This window comes from Solanum lycopersicum, chromosome 3 (assembly GCF_036512215.1).
Source record: "Solanum lycopersicum chromosome 3, SLM_r2.1".
Classification (NCBI taxonomy): domain Eukaryota; kingdom Viridiplantae; phylum Streptophyta; class Magnoliopsida; order Solanales; family Solanaceae; genus Solanum; species Solanum lycopersicum.
In genome coordinates, this window is record NC_090802.1 from 53553752 (window position 1) to 53573985 (window position 20234).

The 20234-nt window shown below is 31.4% G+C and overlaps 2 protein-coding genes across 5 annotated transcripts; both read left to right on the plus strand.

Moving 5' to 3' along the window:
• Nucleotides 1-1171: 1171 nt before the first annotated feature.
• LOC138347664 (uncharacterized) lies at nt 1172-2780 on the plus strand. Its single transcript, XM_069295967.1, has 3 exons — nt 1172-1847; nt 1976-2199; nt 2367-2780. Exons 1-3 carry the CDS (start codon nt 1172-1174, stop codon nt 2778-2780), a joined length of 1314 nt encoding a protein of 437 aa, XP_069152068.1.
• An 11005-nt stretch (nt 2781-13785) lies between these two features.
• On the plus strand, nt 13786-18759 carry LOC101253166 (protein NETWORKED 4B). Of its 4 annotated transcripts, XM_010319924.4 has the most exons (3): nt 13813-14071; nt 14986-15041; nt 16919-18759. In XM_010319924.4, the coding sequence occupies exon 3, from the start codon at nt 16942-16944 to the stop codon at nt 18592-18594; it is 1653 nt and encodes a 550-aa protein (XP_010318226.1). In that variant the 5' UTR covers nt 13813-14071; nt 14986-15041; nt 16919-16941; the 3' UTR covers nt 18595-18759. The 4 variants fall into 4 exon arrangements, with proteins under 4 accessions (XP_004235221.1, XP_010318226.1, XP_069151257.1 ...); XM_004235173.4 differs by lacking the exon at nt 14986-15041 and having other exon boundaries at nt 13786-14071; XM_069295156.1 differs by lacking the exon at nt 14986-15041 and having other exon boundaries at nt 16875-18759.
• Nucleotides 18760-20234: the final 1475 nt, after the last annotated feature.

Genomic DNA, 20234 nt, shown 5'->3' on the forward strand with positions numbered 1-20234 from the left:
ACATCGATCATGCCTCAATTTCACATGTCTTCTCTTATAACTGCAAGATTTATTCTTCGCAATATCAATTGTAGCTTCATAATCCAGTATATAAATACATGAAACAATTCATCCTTATCAAAAAGATCATCTGGTGATTCATTCTATATTAAAGCGATCAACGATTCATTCTTATTAAAGACTGGTAATTCATTATCATTAAAGGGATCAACAATTCATCCTTTATCGAAATGATCAATAATTCATCCTTCATCAAATTCATTCTTTATTAAAGGAATATTTACTACGAAATTTCTTAGCCATTCAGCTTTTGAACCAGTCAGCTTAGAGCTACAAACTTTGACTCCATAATTATCTAACATTATCTGTTCAACTGATTATCAAGATATTGCACCACCACTTAAGGTAAACACATATCCAATAGTAATTTTGTCTGATCTGAAAGTGTGGGTCGATTTTATTCAGCAAGAATCGTGGTTGAGTTGAGTTCAAAGGTTAGTTTTTTCTTCATTTATTTTGTTTTTTGTTATTGTTATGCTTAGATTTTGTAGGGGTCATGATATGTTGTTAAATATTGATTTCGATTTTGAGTGAAATATAACTTTTAGGGTTTATGTTGTGGTTCTGTTAGATCAAATTTCGTATTTTTAGGGTTGATGTTATTCATATATTCATACTGTCACCTTTGTTGTTATGGGGTATGTAACTTGTTATTCATACATTTATATGAAACGTGTTTTGAGTGTGGGTTGGTTGGGTGGTATTATAGTTGTGTGAGTTATGTTGTTATAATATGAAATATGCAAGAAGATAAAGACGAGTTGGGTGTTGTGTTGTCTTATATTCTGGGTTACAATAAAGTAACTTCATGTTGGTGTTGTGTTGTGTCTGTGTGGGTGTGAAGTTAAAGTTAAATAACATTATCCTAAGAAGAAAATATATGTTGGGTGTTGTGTTGTGTCTGTGAGGGGTACATACCTAATTGTAAGAAGATAAAGATATGTCGTGTATTGTGTTGTTTATGTGGGGTATTGTGTTATGTATGTGTGGGTATGTGTTTTCTTCAACTTGAATTGTTTTTATAACTATTTGGGTATGTATTTTCTGTAGTCAATTATTATATTCTATTAGCAACTTTTACTTAATTATTGTTATGTTTATGCATATAGGTATGAGTGGGTTTACATTCATTACTTTAAAGTTGTATCATGGTGGGGCCTTATTGTATGAAGGTGATAAAGCAAGATATGTGGGTGGGTTAGTGAGTGAATATTATGATATTAATGTGGATACAATATCATATTTTGAGATTAAAGACTACATTAAAGAACTAGGGTATAGCCCAAATTGCAAATTTAGCGTCCGGCCACCTAATAGTTGCATCTTAGGAGATATTGACAATGATGATATTCTCTTAGCAATGTGTAATTGTTTGCAAAGTGGGTCTGTCTTGGAAGTATATGTCCACATGCCTGGTGAGAAATCTGGTGCAACTTTTAATAAAGTTAAGACCACTGAGGCTAGTGATTATAATGAAGTAGGTGAGGTTGATTTTAATGGGGTAGATATAACTATAAATACTACCTCAAATATTCATTCTACTTCAAACCCAACAACTCCAAATAGTGATCCATCAGATTTTGAAGATAGTGAATACTCTGTAAAAGTATCTGATGAGTCAACTGAAGAGAGTGATGATTCTGAAGATAGTGAAATATTTGAAGATGATCAATATGGAAGTGATGTTCATAAGGAGTTAATTCAACTGAGGGCTGAGAAAAGACCTTTTCTTAGGAGGAGAAAAATAAGGGAAAGAATTCATGCAGATACTGAAGAAGTAGCATGTGGTAATGCTGGAGCAAATCTTGGGTTTTTGATGAGACAGCTATCAATAGATGTACTTTAGAAGGAAGGTTGGAGGGTGATGAACCATATTATGCAAGTTCTGATGCTCGTAGTTTTGAAACTGACACAGATGATAATTGTCTAGAGGAAGGTGAAAAAATGAAGTTGAAACTGCCTAACACAAAAAGGAAAAAGCATACCATAGAGAGAGTCAGATTTGATCCCATTATTAAGAAGATTGTGTGGCAATTGGGTATGATTTTTGAAAGTGTAAAAGAGTTAAGATTGGCAGTCACTAAGTATGGAATTCAGAGAGGGGTTCAGATTGAAAAGTGTGTGAATGAGACAAATAGAGTAAGCTGAGATGTTGCAAGGTAAATTGCAAATGGTTGTTATATGCAAGTTTGGACAAGAAGACTAATAACTTTGTTATTAAGACTTACATGTCAGTCCATTCATGTCAAAAGGCTATTAGGAATTATTTGTGCAACTCTACATTCATTGCTACTGTTTTTAAAAAGAAAGTTATTGAACAACCAAATATTAGAGTGTTCAAGCTGCAAGAGTTAATCCGTAAGAAGTATAATGTGCATGTTGGTAAGAACACAACTAGAAGAGCAAGAGCTAAAATTTTGAATGAACTTATGGGTGATCATGTTAAGAAATTTGGAAGAATTCTTGATTATAAGGATGAGTTGCTGAGGACTAATCCTGGGAGTACTTGTGCGGTGAAGCTAGGAGAAGCTAATGGATCTGGTAGGCCAGTATTTGAGGCATTTTACATTTGTTTTGCTGCACTCAAGATGACATTTGTGTCAGCTAGAAAATGCATTGGTCTGGATGGTTGTTTCTTGAAGGGGGTTTGCAGGGGGAAATTACTTATTGCAGTGGCTAAAGATGGCAATAATCAATGCTTCCACTTGCTTGGGCTGTAGTTGAAAATGAGAACACAATCACTTGGAGTTGGTTTATTTCTCTGTTGAAAGAAGACTTGAGATTAGGAGATGGAACAAGTTTTCCAATTATGTCAGACATGCAAAAGTAAACATGTTTAAAATTATCTGTTGGTTTATTATTTTTTAAACTTAATTATCTAATGTTTGTTGTAACTTGTAGGGACTAGATATAGCTATAAAGGAGTTGTTGCCAGCTTGAGAGAAAAGAAGGTGTGCTAGGCATATACTAGCAAATTGGTCAAAGATGCCTTTCTGGATATTCCTCAATGTCCCGGCTATTCACGAAACGTGAGCAACAGATGATTAATCATCTGTTTCCAGAAGAAATCGAAGAATTTCTTGGGAATCCTTCAAGATCATTGGAGAGGGCTGCAAAGGAAGAAGTAGTTCTGGAAGTGTGCTAGAATTACTTTTGAAGCTGAATTCAGAGAAAATCTGCACGAGTTGTCTAAATTAGGTACTGAAGGTACAGATATAGTGGATGACCTAATTTACTATGATAAAGAATAATGGTGTAAGGTGTATTTTAATTGTGAAGTCAAGTCTAATGCAATAGATAATAATAATATGTGTGAAAGCTTTAATGTTTGGATTTTGTTTGCAAGGCATAAAACCATTATTACTATGCTTGAAGAGATAAGAATTAAGGTCATGAATAGGTTAGATAGGTTAAGTGAATTTCCAAACTCTTTGATAAGCAATTTCTCTCCAATGGCAATGAAAGTATTAGAACAAAATATTGATAAGTCAATGGCATGTAACATTGAGTTTAATGGAGTAACAAGCTATGAGGTTTTGGATGGATACAAACAACACACTGTATGTTTGAGAAAGAGGGAGTGTAGTTGTAGATCTTGGATGTTGAAAGGTATACCATGTGCACATGCTTTAGCTGCAATGTTTCATAAACAATATGACCCACATGATTTCATTCATCCATGTTACTCTAAAGAGAGGTACTTGATGACTTACTCACATTTCATACAACCTATGAATAACATGCCAATGTGGCCAGAATCAAAAAAATCCTCTTGTTGATCCACCAGTGATAAAACAAATGCCAGGCAGACCTAGAAAGTTAAGAAGGAAAGAGGTTGGTGAAAAGAAGGTGTCTGGTAAATTATCTAAAACAGGACTAACTATGACATGTACTCTTTGCCATGTTAAAGGTCACAATAAAAGAAGTTGTCATTTACGAAGGAGTGATGGAGTTGGTTCTACTGCCGGGGAACAGAGAGCTACTCCTATTTCAAATGTTGAAGAACCATCAAGTTCAAAAAAAAAAGGGGAAGACCAAAGGTACATTACTATTTTGTCACTTACTTTTAAAGTGTAATCAACTTACTAATATAATATTATTATTTTTTTACTATTTAGAAATCAACAAATATTGAGAGTGAGCCTGTTGCCAAAAGAGGGAGAGGCAGACCTAAAAACACAAGTGCAAATGCAAGTGCAACAGGGGATTCACCTACAATTATTGCACCTCCAACAACTTCAAGAACAACAAGAGCTACAGCAAGTGCAAGTGCATCAAGGGTCTCTCCTAGAACCACTGCACCTCCTACAACTTCAAGAACACCAACACATGAAGCAAGTGCAAGTGTAAGTGGTGTAGGAGTATTATCAAGATCCAGGAGTGGTAGAGGAAAGGGTAGGGGATTGGGAAGTGCAGGAAGAGGTAGTAATCATCCACTTGAAAATTGGTTTACATGATCTCAAGGTAGTACAACACAGGGTGTAGACCAGAACACAAATGTTGCACAAAAGAAAACCGCTACTACCAGGAAAGGAAAGGGTGTTGAAAAGACAACTCAATTTAAAAGGCCAAGAGTCACTGGTATGGGTGTGTTTCAAGCTAAAAATGGTTTCAAAACTTTAATGTAAGTATTGCGATGCATTCATATTGTTTGTTCTCTAATAACTTGCACATTTATTCTCTAATAATCTTAGTTCTCTAAAAAATTTGTAGCCTGGACTGTCAAGTAGCACAATATTAGCCGGACCAAAGAGAGTTTTGAGATCAAGTATTGTAACTGGGGATGTTGGTTTCAAACCGACAAGTGGATTGAAGTGGAAAGGAATCAGGCAATCACAACTAGAAGGCTCCAGCAGATTAGAGATCAATCAAGGCTTTCAAATTCAAATGCTTCCTCCTCTTCACAATCTCGACACTCATGAAAACTATAATGTTAATATCAATGGTGTTTTATCAGTACTTTTTTGGTCGCCACTATAAATATTATTTTGTTTCATGTTTGAAGGAAAACTAAATATTCCTATTTTTTGTTATAGTACTGAAATTATGGGTACTTATGCAATGTGAAAACTTTCTTTTTTGCATATGTGTTGTGACTTGTATAATTTTGGGCACATTTAGATTTTGTACTGAAAATTTGCTCTTAAGCAATGAAATTCTGGGCACCTGTGCGCTGTAACTAATTCTTGGCACTTTTACAATCAACTTTGTACTTAAAATTTGCTCTTAAGAATGATTAATACCTCTTGTTTTACTTCATTTTACAACTTCAACACAAACATATCAACATCGCAAATAGAGAATTAAGACAGTTTCAAACACAAACAAATTCAATTTTACATTACAATAGAGCAAATAAAGGTTTCGTTACCACACAAAATTATGACAATTTCATATGATCCTTATACTTACCAACTTGGGTTAGAAAACTAACAAATACAACAACAAAACAAATCATCACACAACAAAGGAATTTGCCAAAACAACAACCTTTATTTGTTTTCTTCATTTTCATCCCTTTCATCTTCTTGTTGTCTTTCAATTCACCCATTTCTTTTACGTTGTCAACCTTCTCCTTTGAATTGATGTTCAGATTTTCATAACGATTTCGAAGACTTTCACCTTCATCCAAAGGAATTTTCTCTAGTTTTGACTGTTCAATGTTGGAATTATCAAGTTGTTCCAGTTGCATCTTCACACGCTCGTAATTTTTTTTCTAACTCGTTAATGCTATTCACCAATTTTGGAAGAATAAAACGAGATCTTTCATCAACTCTCTCTGTGTCTCTCCATCTAAAGAAATTACAGTTTGTGGCCTCGTAGTGAGGACAAGACCAAAATCGTCTTTCGGGATTGCGATTTGACCAAGACGTCTGCATTTGCAGTAAGATTCTATGCTTGCATCGCACTTCCGCGTTAAACATTGAATCGTTCTCATCCATACACAACTTATTCAACTCGGATTTTGTCATAACCCTAACTTTACAAACATTGTCAAAAAAAATAAGAATTAATAATCGACATAAAAAATGTAAAGAATATATTAAATTTTACTTTACCTTTTCAAATCAAGGAGCTATTTAACTTGAATGATAATGGATGGAGCTTCTTTAAAAATGAAGAACCATGAAAATAGGTGGTTTTTTTTCAAAAGAGGAAGACAATTACTTTAGAGAGAAACATTAATATTTATTTTTGATTTTTTTTCAAATTACTTTGACACGTGACTAACTTTTATTGGTCATTGTTAGCTAAAATCTTCACTCACGCGCCCTACATGGGTGAATTCACTTATATTGCCACGTAGGTACGAAAGTGATAATTAATTACTTAAAAAAAGTTGGAGGGGGTAATAGGACCTCATCAAAGATAAGGCGTGTCTCAGGGATTTTGGGTATAGGCTAGGGGGGTAATTGAGTATTATCCCTAATTCATGGTTCCTTTCAAATATTTCATCAGTCTATTCAATGCAAACCAATGCTCATTATTGAGATTATGAGTATATTTACTCAATATACAAATAGATAGGCAATATCAAATCTAGTAAATTTCATTAAATACAATAGACTTTTAGTATTTTAACATATTTAGACTGAACAAATTGACTTTTCATAATTAAAAGTTAGCAAGATAAGGAGTGACTAAATATGTCACATCAAAACATTTAAAATAATTTAAGAAGTGTACTCACAGAATTTTCTTGTGACAACATTATACTTCTCATTCCATATAACTTTCATATCAAAATTAATAGATAAAAGTAATTTGGTACTTTTCATAATATTTGAACTTGTACCAAATATAATCATGTCATCAATGTATAAACACATTATTATATAATCATTGTCAATCATTTTTTGTAGGGAAAATGCTCAAATATGCCATTGAACTTTCAGAAAAGGCTCATTTATGTCATTAGTTGAAAGTTTGGCTCATTTATGCCATTATCGTTATTGGAAAAGGCTCATTCATGCTATTATTTTTTAATAGTGGTTTTGCAAAATCATTTTTGACACGTGACCAATTATAATTTAGTCACGTCATCAATTTTTTTAATTAAAAAAATAAACAAAAAATTAATACAATTTTTATTTTGAATTTTATTTTTTTATTAAAAAATTGATAACGTGGCCAATTATAATTCGGCCACATCATCAATTTATTTAATTAAAAAAATCAAAAAAAATTAATTCAATTTTTTTTCAAATTATGATTTTTTTTATTTGAAAAATTGATTACATGATCAAATTGTAATTGAACACGTGTCAAAAATGATTTAGCAAAACCATTGTTAAAAAAATAATGACATAAATGAGTCTTTTCTTTGAACGTTAATGATATATATGATCCAAACTTTTTAACAAATGACATAAATAAGCCTTTTTTAAAAATTTGATGACGTATTTGAGCCTTTTTCCTTTTTTGTATAAGCACTTTTATCTACTTCAACAAAAGAAAAATTGTCTCTCAATAAGAGTTGCTCTAATTTTATCTAATTTTCCTTGCTATTCTTTAAAACTGGACACTTATATACAACACTATATTTAGCATATCCAATAAACAAGTACTTAATTCGAATTTTAGAACTTATTTTTCTTTTCTCAGGTTCGGACAAAAGAGCTTTTAGCAAACACACCACACTTTTAGATATTTCACATCATCAAAATATATATTTGAGTCTAAACATATATTAAACCAAGAGACATCATACTCTTTATATATGAGACATTTAACATGTCATAATCTAACATGCAATTAAAAAACATGTGAAAGCAAATACAATTTTATTGTAATCAACACAAATAATAAGCATGAATAAATCATAGTCAAAAAATTCATTGCCCACAAAAATATTATTTTTAGTCGATATGACTTTATTATCTTCCAAGAATATTTATTTTCAAAAAATTCTATCATTTTCAAAGTAATTAATTGAGGGTATAATAAGTAATTTTTTCGTCATTTCTTGACTTCTCATTAATTTAACTTCTTTAATAAATAAATTGATTTTGAAATTCTATCAATTAATAAAGATAAAATGATAAATTTACTATATCAATTATTATTTTCTTAATAAATGTTTCAAGTCAAAATTGGACAAGTAAATAGAGATCGAGCAATATAATTCTAATTAGCCACCAAAAGACTCGTATAAGAGGTGTCAATATGGGTTGACTCACCCTATTCGGGCTAACTTATACATGCTTTGACATTGTACAAGTCAAACCGGACTAGCCGATTTTTGGTGTGGGCGGAAAAATGATCCGTCCAACCAAAAAGTATGTGGGCTACATGCTTGCCGGGTCAGTTCACTTTTTCAAAAATTATATTTTATTATTATTATTAAATTAAAATATAAATTATGATTTAAAAATATGATCATAAATATCGACAAAACAATATTACATGATGTTAATGTTACAACTTGTTAATCAAATCCACAAATGAAATTATCTTAATATTATGAAGTTTTTTCAAATAAAAGTATAAATATCTAAATAGAAATATTAACCTAATTGTTTTGAGTTTGGACTCTCTTTAATCTTAAATTTTAATATTATATTTTATATAAATTTTTATTGGCCCACGAACTGACCTACCAATATTTTTTCAAGCGCCACAGATCAACATACTTATTCAGACGGGCTAAAAGACCTTTTTCTTAAAGGAAAATTGTATATAATGGCAAACTAATAAATCAAATTAAATGTTATAACGACACTTTGATTTAATTGTGCCCATATCAAATTGTTTTGCCAGTTACCTCTCTCCCTCAAACTTTTTCTCGCCACTCACCTCTCTTGCTCCAATCTCTCGCTCGCTTCCTCTCACTTTTATACAAACACAAGTGTATAAAATGTGTTTCTGTTTGTATAAAGCGAGAAAAAATGTATTCTATACATATACTTTCGTGCCCCTCTCCCAAATCTCGCTTGCCACCCTCGCCTCTATCGCTTATACAAACATAAACAAATTGTATAAATTGAGTTTCTATTTGTATAAATCAAGCGAAAATTGTATATATACACTTGCAAATACATATATCTTCGTCTTATACACTTATTATTATACAATAAAAATACTCCCTTGCCCAGTTTCTTTTGCATTATTTCTCTCTTTCTCTTTTTATACAAATTCAAATTGTATATAATTTCTCTCTTTCTCGTTTTATTCAATTCGATTCAATTGTATATTCTCTGCCCAACCCTCTTTTGCTTTTCTTTCTCATTGTATACAAATTTAAATTGTATATAATCGTCTTATACACTTATAATTATACAATACATCCTGCCCAAGTCTCTTTTGCTTTTATCTCTTTCTCGTTTTATACAAATTCAAATTGTATATAATTTCTCTTTTTCTTGTTTTATACAATTCGCTTCAATTGTATATGTATATATTTGTTATGGAGCACAATTATGTAAACTTTTGTTATAACATACAAATATTAGTTTTATGTCATAAAATAACACTACACACACATTTAAGATGATAAATATCAATTTATAAACATACTTTTTAATAATAAACTACTCATAGCATATTATTATCAAGTTATAGCATATCAAGAAAAAATATATTATTCTCATTAATCTTTTTAAATAATAATTAACTTATTTAAATAATTACATTTATTTTTCAGTTACCTTTTTTAAACCAATGTATTTAATTAAATTAATTATTTTAAGTTACCTTTCTTAAATAAAACTCTTTAACTAGTGTAAATTAAATTAAATATTATATAGTTACCTTTTTAAAAAAAATTACTAAATAATAGGGATTTAATCATTCTATAATTAATAACTACCCATCAATATCTAAAATAATAACAGTTTTCTTTTTAAAATTGTTAGACGTTATTAAAAAAAATTTATATTCCCCATATATATTGTTCTTCCCCAAATTCTCACAAAATTTTCTTTTTGCACGCCTAACATTTAATCTTCACCAAATTTGCCTCAAAAAACTTCCACTTTTAACATTCTTCTTCACCAATTCTTCCACTTTTCCACTCAAATCTTCCATTTCTGCACTCAAATCTTCATTCTTTGCACTCAAAAAATGATATAATGTCGAAGAGAGGCAATGAAACCCCTTCAAAAAAGTAGAAGGTTGAATGATGAAGCAAGATCGGAGTTCCGTGGGATAGGGTTGACGAAGTAATCATCCCAGTCAACATCAACGACAAATTTCATTGGTTCCTTGTTGTATTCCGGATCAAACGTAGATGTCTATATGTCTATGATTCGATGATGGGAGGATCTGTTCATTCAAGAAAAGTTAAAGATGTTGTTGATAAACTTGCAACCATGATTCCTTTATTTCTGACGAGCACAGGGTTTTATGGCAAAAGGCTTGATTTGTATGCGAATAATCTCCCTGATTATCAACAAAAGTCTCATTCTGAACCTCTCAGCATCAAGAGTGTTACACATGTTCCTCAACAAGAAGAAACTTCAAAGTATGTATACTTGTTACATTATTTTTTCTTCATCTTAAATTAAATTTGCTTTATAGTCATTACAAAATTTTTATTATTTTAATTTTTTTACAATGATTGTGGTCTATACACATCTCTCTTTGCCGAATACATGAGCAATAGTGTTTTTGATATATCACATATTGATATTGATTCAAAATATCATCGTCAAAGATATGGTACATTACTTTGGCATTATGCAAAATCAAAGAATGATGAAGGCGCAATAAGTGAAAGTGAAGTTACAGGAGCAATTGCTAGCAAGAAGGGTGGACCTCGAACTCATAAAGAACAAGTTATGGACACCACCAATTATCCTACTCCAAAATTCCGTGACAGGAAGTAGAAATCTTCATGGCACAATGTACATTTTTTTGGATGACTTGTTTTTTTTAACTTATGAACAATTTATGTAATTTTTCAGGTTTTTATTATGAATACTGATGGTTTTATATAAATTATTAGTGATTATTATTAATTAAAAATGTGTCTCACGTTGTATAAATTTTGAACGCAACAAGAAAATATAGAAACACTATATAAATCATGTATGAACATTATGTAATGTTAAATTCTTATATGCATAATGTATGAAAAATATATGAAATAGTACTGACATATGATTCAACATGACAATATGAATAAATATATAATTATACCTTAATAATTGTGTATGACTTTTGCATAAATTTGTTTTATATGAATACTATATGAATACTGTATACTTTTAAATACAAACAGAAACATATGTTACTTATATTACTGGTACGAATACTGTATGAAAAATGTATGAATTATATCATATAAATTCTTATATGCATAATGTATGAAAATAGTACAGACATGTGATTCAACATAACAATATGAATAAATATATAATTATACTTTAATAATTGTGTATGACTTTTGCATAAATTTATTTTGTATGAATATTATATGAATACTGTACACTTTCAAATACAAACAGAAACAAATGTTACTTATATTACTGGTATGAATATTGTACGAAAAATGTAAAAAGAAAAACATACATTATTTTTATATGCAACTATTGCTTGTATAAATGTATAGATTTTGTATATAGTCCTCATTCATTATGCAATAACTGTATGCATACTATATGATTATATGACTTATTAATGGTAACGAATGTTAATATATGAACAGTTGTATATACAATGTATGACATTTGTATGAAAAGTAATATGATTCAATAAAAAAATAATGTTATAACAATCTAAATACTCAAAAACATAGATGTAACAGTAGGAAATCATTGTTTTTGTACAGGGTAATTTGAACATGTCTTCCTATCGTGTTAAACTTGATGGCATCGACTGCATGTGCTTTTTGTCCTCTTGAATTTCACATCAGCGAACCCCTTCCAGCGTTTAAATTTGGATCTTTCCGTTGATCTTTTTGGACCGGGTGGCATCATTTTAGGCTCTGAAATATAACTTGGTATATCCCATGTACTCTCGCACGGGATAGGCTCGACAGAAATGGCATAAGCATCTCTGAAATTCTCGAGGCTGTAATATATTTTATCTCAACAAAATTTATATTTTCTTCTATATTAAGTTGAGATACTATAGCATTAACTAAATCAATATAAAGAGTAGAAGTATTATATAGGATGCCATTCATCTCAAAGTCGACGTATTTTTCTGTGTTCACAACATTAAAATTACATTTAGTGCATCACATAATACATACAAAATTCATACACAATTTAAATACAATTCACTGATACATACAAAAAAAATCCAATTTAATACAATATTTATACACAATTCCCACATATGAAACATATCAAGTATGAAAAATTAATTCATACACAAATACTATACAATTCACTGCTACATACAATCTAAAATGCACTTTCATACACAATTTAATAAAAATTATATACACAATTAATCCAACCTTTATAAAGAATTCATATATATATATATATATATATATATATATATATATATATATATATATATAACAAATTAATCACTGATATATACAATAAAATAGGGCGTTCATACATATTTCATACAATATATTGATACATTACATACATAAATAATACAATATTCATATTTCACCAATATACAAAATTTTAACATCTGACAATTTAAATATAATATGGAATAGCTTTTACCAAAAATTCAAATTTCATATAACGTTCAAACAATATCAATACAAATTGTCAGATTTTGTTCATAATTTTTTCATAATAAAAACTGCAAATTGATTCAAAATCTGTAAATTTTTATATTTTATCTAGTAATCAATTATTACACCAAACTTCATTTTAATTACACATCAATAGAAAATTACTATACGTTATTTATTATCAGAAACACATCGTAATTGTAACACACAAAAATACATCAAATCAACATCTGCAATATAACAGAAATAAAAAAACCGACACATTCCATACACGACAACAAAAAAAATATATAATTACAACCAATAATTTAGAATTAAAACATAACAAATCATAAATAAAAACTAACCTGATGAATTCCATTTGCCACCATGTTTAATTAAAATTGACACAATTTTCTCCATCAAATCAAATCTAAACGTTTTCAACCTTCAATTTTAGTTATTTTTTTTAAAAAAAAAGAAAAAATATATCAATATTCAAATATAAGAATAATCCTCACTTATAGAAAAAATCAAACAATGCACGTTTATGTAAAGAAGATAACATATTAGAGTTTTTTAAGGATAAAAATCATAACTTATTAGAATTTAAAACAAATTGAGACATTTATGATGTCTATCTATTACTAAAATATTTTCAAATCCCTTAAAATGTGCACATTAGTTATCAATTAATAATAATAACTTTCACGCACATTATCTAATTTTAAATTAATCCTTTTTTTTGTTTACTATCTAATTTTACAAAATTAAAATTAATATTATTTTCTTTTTAAAAAAATGCTATAACTTGATATATTAAATGTTATAGAATGAAAATCAAACTCTTATGTCATAACTTGAGAATATGACTACATAAAATGCTATATACCTAATTTACACTTTTATGTCTGCTATATGTAAAAGTTACCCATTCTTAAATGAGTTCAAAAATTCTTAGCTCAATCCTATAAAATCTTGAATTAAACCAAAACGGCCCAACGGACCTAACCAAAATTGACGATTCGAACTCTTACCACCACTTATTTTGAGTAGTAAATGAAGTACTATATTTTGAATGTCAAAAATGTGAATGCTTTGTTGAGAGAATCTTGAAAAATTATTAGACATGAAAATGAAATAAAATGACAAAAAATAAGAGGCCAAAACCCTTGAAAGAATTCAAACAGAAAAGGGGAGCAAAGCGGCGAATATTGCTATGGTTTTCCCGCCTTGAAGTCCTGAGTCCTTGTCGTCTACTGTGTGTGGAGGCCCCTTTTCTTCTTCTTCTTTTAAAATCCCTATTTCTCTTCACTAGTCTCTACCCTCCCCTCTCTCTCTCTCTCTCCTTTCAAAATTCTCCGTTTGTCATCTCCATTCGTCGAGGTATGTCTCTCATCCCTATAACTCAATTTATGGTTTCGTCGATCGATTGTTGGCTATGCTTTTGCTTTAATTTTCTCTGTTTTGATTGTTTGAGTTTTTATTATAAATCCATTGTTATGTGTTGAACACTCTTATGGCGTAGGTTTTGTTCCTCTCCAAATCGACATCTTGTAACACGAGGTTTAGTTGAAAAATTGCAGGTGAATTGTGCAAAACTAGTAGATTAGTAATTTACTTTGCGAACGTTTTTATTAATTTGAGATGAATTGCTCAAATTGGAGTGGTGATTTAATGAAAAGCAGATGAATGTAACAGAAAGAGGTTTACCTCGTATGAAAACAAAAGGAAAATACATATATCACCTCTAAGATGGAAAATCCTGGCATGGATTGTTTTTGGGATTTAGATCCATCATTGTTCTAGGATGGATACACCGTTGGGTTTGAGCATGTGAAGAAGAGATGTGGTAGATGACCTAGTTAGGAGGTGCGAGAGATTGGATATATGTGACGAGGAGAGGTAGAGGTAGGTCAAAAAGTATTTGCAAGAGATAATTGGACAGGACATGATATGACACAACCTCAAGTTATCGAGGATATGATCTTAAGATAGAAGGGTGTGAATGTCATAGATTAGGGTAGACAGTTAGGTAATGGAGTGTTGTCTTGCTTTTTAATGGGTTTAGACTTTGTGGTGTTTGTTTTAGTATTAGCTTTATTCTTGTAAATTTCTTGTTTTTGATATTTATGATTATGTATTGTTTATTGTCTTCCGGTTATCATATTATTGCATTAGTGTTTCCTTATTAGTTGCCATGTTTTCTTTATTGTCATTTTTGTTTCCATACCTACTTTGATTTGTTGTATTTGAGCTTAGGGTCCTTCTGAAACAAGTTTTTTACCTCCTCAATGTAGGATAAGCTTTGTGGATTCTCTACCCTTCCCGAATCTCATTTGTGCTATTGCATTGGGTATGTCGTTTTTCTCTAGGAGTTTTGGTTTCGTATGTCATTACAAATGATTTCAAATTATATGACCCTTTTTACACGCACATACCATATTCTTACTTGTGACTTAGGCCCTTTTAAGTTCTGGGACTTGTGATTAGGCTGCATATTCCAATTCTGTTGCCATGCAAATTAATGAGTCAGGTCCATGACCCTTCTGTTTTAAAGGCTGTGGTTGGTCCAATATTAAGCCAGAGAGTAGAAAGACATAGTTTCATCAGTCTTCAAAAGAAAATTCCTGATATCATGAACTCCCACTTTAGTATGAATATTCATTTTATACAGTCTCATCTTTATCACACTTCTTTGTCTTCCAAGTCAAAAGTAGTTTGTTCTGAACTCCTTCCTTTTTCCATTTAGCTTTTATTGTTTGTTTGGGTTTGTGGAAGTGGAAGCAGGAAGGTTAGTGTTTTTACCTTCAATTCATCGAGCTATAATTCAGTTTCCTTGTCAAAGTTTAATAAAGGAGTTGTATGGTCACAATCTGCTACCATTTTTTTCCATCTTATATCACACTTGTTCCATTTTGGGATGTTCTTAAATGTTTGGCACTGTTCTATTCATAATTTAAACTCTGATGCAATGTTTGTTTCCTTTTCCAAGCCGACTTCTCGATGTACTATATTTTTCCGAACTATCACTTAATATAATTCAATTTATCACTTGTATATTTTATAACTCAAGATGAGTTTCTTAACTTATGCTCCGCATATAAATTAGCATGTCCTTGTGAACTGTTCATCTATTAATTGCAGCCATGCTTCATCTCGGTTTATTTTAAATTACTCATTGGAATCATGATAAGCTTAATAAGGGCTTAGGAAAATTAATCATTGTGCTTAGAGGTTTTGTGATGTGTGGTTGATCAAGTGAACAGTTGGACTTTTAATAGGGTATATTAATACAGTTGGTCATCGGAAACAAGTCAACAACCTCTCCATCTTGTAGGAGTAGCTATGCATACACGTTACCCCCAGACTCTACTTGTGGGATTACACTGGGTATGTGTTGTTGTATGTTAATATAGTTGATTTCATACATTTCTGATTGTTGTTCTACCCAATCTGATATGGGACATGGTTTATCTGTTCTTGGATGGGTGGTTGAATAGGGGGATAAATCCTTTTTTCTCCTTATATTAAATTTAGTCAATCATTTTGAGGTTAGGAGTCAAAGAGTCATAGAGATGTGAGAAGTTTTGCTTTCACTGTCAACTAACCTCCTGTTAGCAGTGCTATAGTAGAATGGTGCCCTAATTAGTACCTATACAGCTTCAATGAAGTTTATACTTTTTTCTTCACTAAAAAGTAACTCATCTCTACCTGAAGTGAAAACAGTATGGTCATTTAAGTGTAGGTATTCACACTCTCTATGTCCTTCAAGCTAAAACTTAGTTCATACCGTTTATTCAGTGCTTGGTTTTGGGATTATCTATTTTGATATGCTTTTAGAGAATAAAGATCTTTTCTCTGCATTTTGTATTTTTGGTGTTCGCCCATTGAAGCATTTAATATCAGAAGTCAGAACCATCAATGGCATCTATTCATAAACAATGGTACTTTCAGTGAGTTTGGACTAATTTACTGAAACTGTCAATGCTAGAGCCTTCACCATGGGCTGATCCCCTGATTTGAAAAGAATGATAGGGTTTTAGTAACTTCTTTACTATGAACTTCATGTCTTGCTATATTCTGGATTAGTAGAATCAAGAATGCTTTGGTGCGTTGTTCAAAATTTCAAACAACTGTAGAATGATCTTTGGTAGAGTTGTAATTCTTGTATCACTCATCTTATCAGTATAATCAGAGCACATGAAAAGGCATTAATTCACTTAAATCCAGGTGTTAAAACAATTGTCTAGAGAATGAAGAATGTAATTGAACAAGATGAAGTATATTATTCAGCTGTGAAGGGGCCCTATCAACTGAATGAAGATATCTGTCCAGCTTCCCCTCCAATGCAGCTTTCTGAATATACTGCTGCATTTCAGCATGGTTCCAACCTGCTTACTCCAAAACAAAAACTTGTTTGTAATGACGCTGCAGATCTGGCTCTTCTTTCTAACTCATCTGCAAGCTCTTGCTCTAGTTCCTCTGGTATATCTGCCAAGGAAGGTTTTGATTCTTTATCATTAACACCAGAATTTGATTCAGAGTCTTACAGTTCATCTCCTGATGAGCACCAAAAATCGGCCTTAGGTGGGGTGAAGACAACCTTGCAAGAAGACTATTTGGAGATGGAGAGCAAGGAAGAAAATGGCTATGGTATCGACCATGAATCTTTGGATTGTACATCAAAGCTTAGAGAAGACAGGGAGTATGAAATGGTGCTGAACAGTATCATGGATCAGGAACATAAACTCAGTGTTCCCGACCAAAAAATCCAGTTCTCAGAAGAAGAGATACAGGGCTTGAAGTATGAACTTGAGAGAAATGAAGCAGTTGCCAAGCTTGTCGTTTTCCTGAAAGTGCAGCTTGATACAGCTAGAAGTGAGGTAATGTTGCAAAAGGATGATCTTGAAATGGAACGAAGTACGATCCAGGAACTGCAAAAGCAAGTAGCTCTGCTAGAAAGTCAGATATCAAACTCTGATTTCAAGATTGAGAGATGGGAAAGTGAGTTAGAAATGAATAGAGAAAAGCTTGAGGCGTCGGAGGAAGAAGTTGCCAAGTTAAAGCATGATTGTTCAAAAGTGATCAACGACAACACTTGCTATTTGGCTGATCAGCTTGAATTAACTCAGGAAGAATTAATCTTGCTAAAGGGCAAGCTTGAGTCTGAGGAAAGACTTACGTCAGAACTACATGAGGGCATAATGAGGTACAAAGCTGACATATCAGATTGCGACCAAGAGATCAGGAGAATCAACGCTGTACTAGAGGAGGCCCAACAAAACTTCTGCATGCAGAAAGAGCAGTTCCAGTCTCAAATGACTAGTTTGTCAGAACAGCAGGCCGTGCTAGAGGCAAGGACTGAACAGTTGGAGATGCAAAACAGATCATTAGAACGCAAGGCAAGTCAATGTGGAGCTCAGATGGTTGAAATGAAAACTTTGCATGAGGTTCAAGAAATCAAATGGAAGGCTGAAATTGAATGCTTGAAAATGGAGATAAATAAGAAAGGTGAGGAGGTCCAAGGTTTGAATAAAGACCTTGACAAGCTTAAACTGGACTACGACACAGTAGTGGCTGAGAAAGATGAGGAACACGCTAAAGTACAAACACTTGGTGCAGAAGTGATGTCTCGGGACATCCAAATCCAAGAAATGGAAGATCATCTGAAGCAGCTGATTGCAGGATCTGAAAGTGCTCAGAAATCAATAGAAGAATTAAGGCTAAAAGTGGAGGAGTTGCAGAATGAAGTGGAGAGACAAACGTTGGTAATCTCAGATAGAGCTGAGGAGAAAAGGGAGGCTATACGGCAACTGTGTTTCTCACTGGAGCATTACAGAACTGGATATAAGGAACTCCTCCAGGATTGCGTGCAGCGTAGAAGACATGCAGTTATTGCGGCCTAGTTCACTTAATAGCTTTATTATTTGTTTCCTGAATTCTACCATTATGCATTAGAAATTTGGATTCTTTATATTTATTGTAGTTGCTTTTGTGGTATTGTGTCGTACTTATTATCTGGAATGCTTTTGTCTCGATGCTTATATCAAATGTGGATGCTTCTGAATGTATCTATCTGAATGTTCATGTCAGTACTCAATACCAGGTGATACATTGTCATGGAGTATGGACTGAAGCAATTAGAAGTTTTCAAATGCTCAACACTGTTTGCTTTAATGTGCTGTTTGTTGGTGGTGACAATTGATAATGTAGGTTCAGTTTAGAGTCGGATCATAGAAAAAATTCTCTTTCAGCCTATCTTTTGTACAGGGCTTGCACGTCGATTGAAACAAAGAGAGACATTTGGTTGTGAATTACCATAAGTATTTTTAAATTTAGGATTAGTGAACACAGTTGGTTGTTCAACCTAAACATTCAGAAATCAACAGATTTAATTTGTGTTATCAAATAAACAAGCATTTTCTTTTTTCTTCAAGTAAACCTATATGTTGCACATTTTTCTTGAAATTGGGCTCATTCTTGACTTTTACAACAAGAGGTTTAGACCAAAATTTGTGCCCAAAAGAGCAGCAAACGTTAGGTGTAAGTCTACTAACTAAATTATTCATTATTTGTAGATAAATTGTCATTATGTGTAAGTTATATAGAAATACAGCTAGCTTGAACATGAAGATTTAGAACCAACTAATATTAAATGTGTTTGAACCAGACTTTGTGCTTGGGTTTTGTTGACTTAGACTTTATTTGTAGAAACTGTTTGAAGGGTTGACTAATTCCTCACTGAATTTCATTTCATTTTTAAGGTGGTGTCTGACCATTTCAAAGTCAATGATTTCTTTTTCCTAAGAATTTCATTTTCTATTAGTATTTCCTAGTATTCGATATCTCGGGTTTATATTTTGATAAAAGTTTTTTTATATTTACAAGTACTCGTAAGATATATAAGTTAATCACTTAAAATATATATTTTTCTTTTTTCTTTAACATTAATATCAATTGGATCATACATGAGGTTTTACGGCTTATTAATTAAGATTAATGTATATAATTAAAAAAAATATGACGAATTTTGAATGATAAACTTGTCAACATAATGGGCACTTGAGAACATACATGCACAAAAATAATTCAAAAATCGAACCGACAATATTTTATATGAGCACATTATCATATGTACAGCAATATAATCAAAACAATTTATAGTTCGAATATTTGAGTATCTTAATGAAATCTATGGATAAGTTAAAGATGTTACCAATGTATTCTACCTTTTATATTTTCAAATAATCAATTTTAATTTTTTCATTATACCTAAAAAAAATAAAATTATAATCACAATATTATGGCTGCCCATTTTTTTATTTTTTATAAATTCTTTTAATATAAAATTAAATTATATTATATAAATTAAAGTGCTAAGTTGGTGGGAGAATATTTCTTTTTTGTCCTCCCTTTAATTATGTAGCAAAGTAAGACAGATATTCAGTACGAAAATAAATGAAGGATATATTGTTGGGGGTTGGAAATTTGCATATCAATTCAGTCAAGAAAAATTAATCCCAATTTACAAGCTAAAATATGTGAA